This window comes from Aptenodytes forsteri, unplaced genomic scaffold (genome assembly GCF_000699145.1).
Source record: "Aptenodytes forsteri isolate BGI_AS27 unplaced genomic scaffold, ASM69914v1 Scaffold284, whole genome shotgun sequence".
Taxonomy (NCBI): domain Eukaryota; kingdom Metazoa; phylum Chordata; class Aves; order Sphenisciformes; family Spheniscidae; genus Aptenodytes; species Aptenodytes forsteri.
In genome coordinates, this window is record NW_008794445.1 from 1690152 (window position 1) to 1691087 (window position 936).

Here is a 936-nt window from a genome sequence, read left to right on the forward strand (position 1 = left end):
GGGCATGGGGGCACCGCAGGGCTGGGGAGATGGGGTCCAGTGCCCCTCTGGGACCCAGCAGGCACTGTGGAAATGCTGGGGTGGCCTGCGGGACAGCACGCCCCTCCAGCTCCTCCATCTTGCTCCCTTGGCTTGCACCAGCCGGTGCAAGCCCTCTGCCCGCTCCCCTTCCTCTCCCGTCTCCACAGCGCCTTCCTCCCCGCACCGCCATGTCCCTGCTGGGGAGCCAGGCTGGGCTTCAGGCCCTGCCACCCCTAAGGGACCCGGCTCCTGGCCCAGGATCCCCTGGCCCAGGATCCCCCGATCCCAGGTGAGCCACCCCGTCGGGTCCCCGTGGGGTCCTCCCACGCCCGGAGGGCAGGAGGGGGTGAGGCGGGGCGGCTCCCAGGCACTGCCTGCAGTCCTTGGGCCAGCATGGGCAGGCTGGCCCCATAGGGCCATTTGCAGGCACACAGCCGCAATCCCAGCTCCTTCTGCCCCATTTTGCCTTAGCATGTGTTGCCCCAGGAACACACAGACGGATATATATGAATATATATATATATATTTTGCAACTAAATTATTTAAAGAGCTGGTGTCACAGTCGCAGGCAGGTGTGAACAGGGCACGCTTGGCAGCCCGAGGTGCTGGAGGCCACCCGCCCCGCCGGCCACAGGAGGGAAGGGGAGTTCCCCGGGGACGGCAACGCGGAGAGGCACCCCTCAGCCCTAGGGCGGGAGGACCGGAGGGCAGCCGGCTCCCCCGACCGGCGGAGAGACAACGCTGAGGGGTAATGGCGGCTCCGCTGCCCCCAGGCCCCGCCGGGCAGCAGGGGGCGCCCTGGCGCCGCCCGTTCACCCGGGGGAGGAGGTGGCTGGGGAGGGTAGCTTTAGCCAATCGGCAAGCGCGCTCGGGCTCTGTCCCGCCTCCTCACCGCCTCCCTCAGCAGCCAACAGG

General features: G+C 68.2%; 1 protein-coding gene across 1 annotated transcript in view; it reads left to right on the plus strand.

The window, feature by feature from the left end:
• SH3BP1 (SH3 domain binding protein 1) overlaps positions 1-773 on the plus strand; it is a 10831-nt gene extending 10058 nt beyond the window's left edge. The window contains exon 19 of the mRNA XM_009290090.1: positions 618-773. Within this exon, the coding sequence (XP_009288365.1) occupies positions 618-773 (156 nt within the window). The remainder of the gene's footprint in view (positions 1-617) is intronic.
• The last annotated feature ends 163 nt before the right edge of the window (positions 774-936 follow it).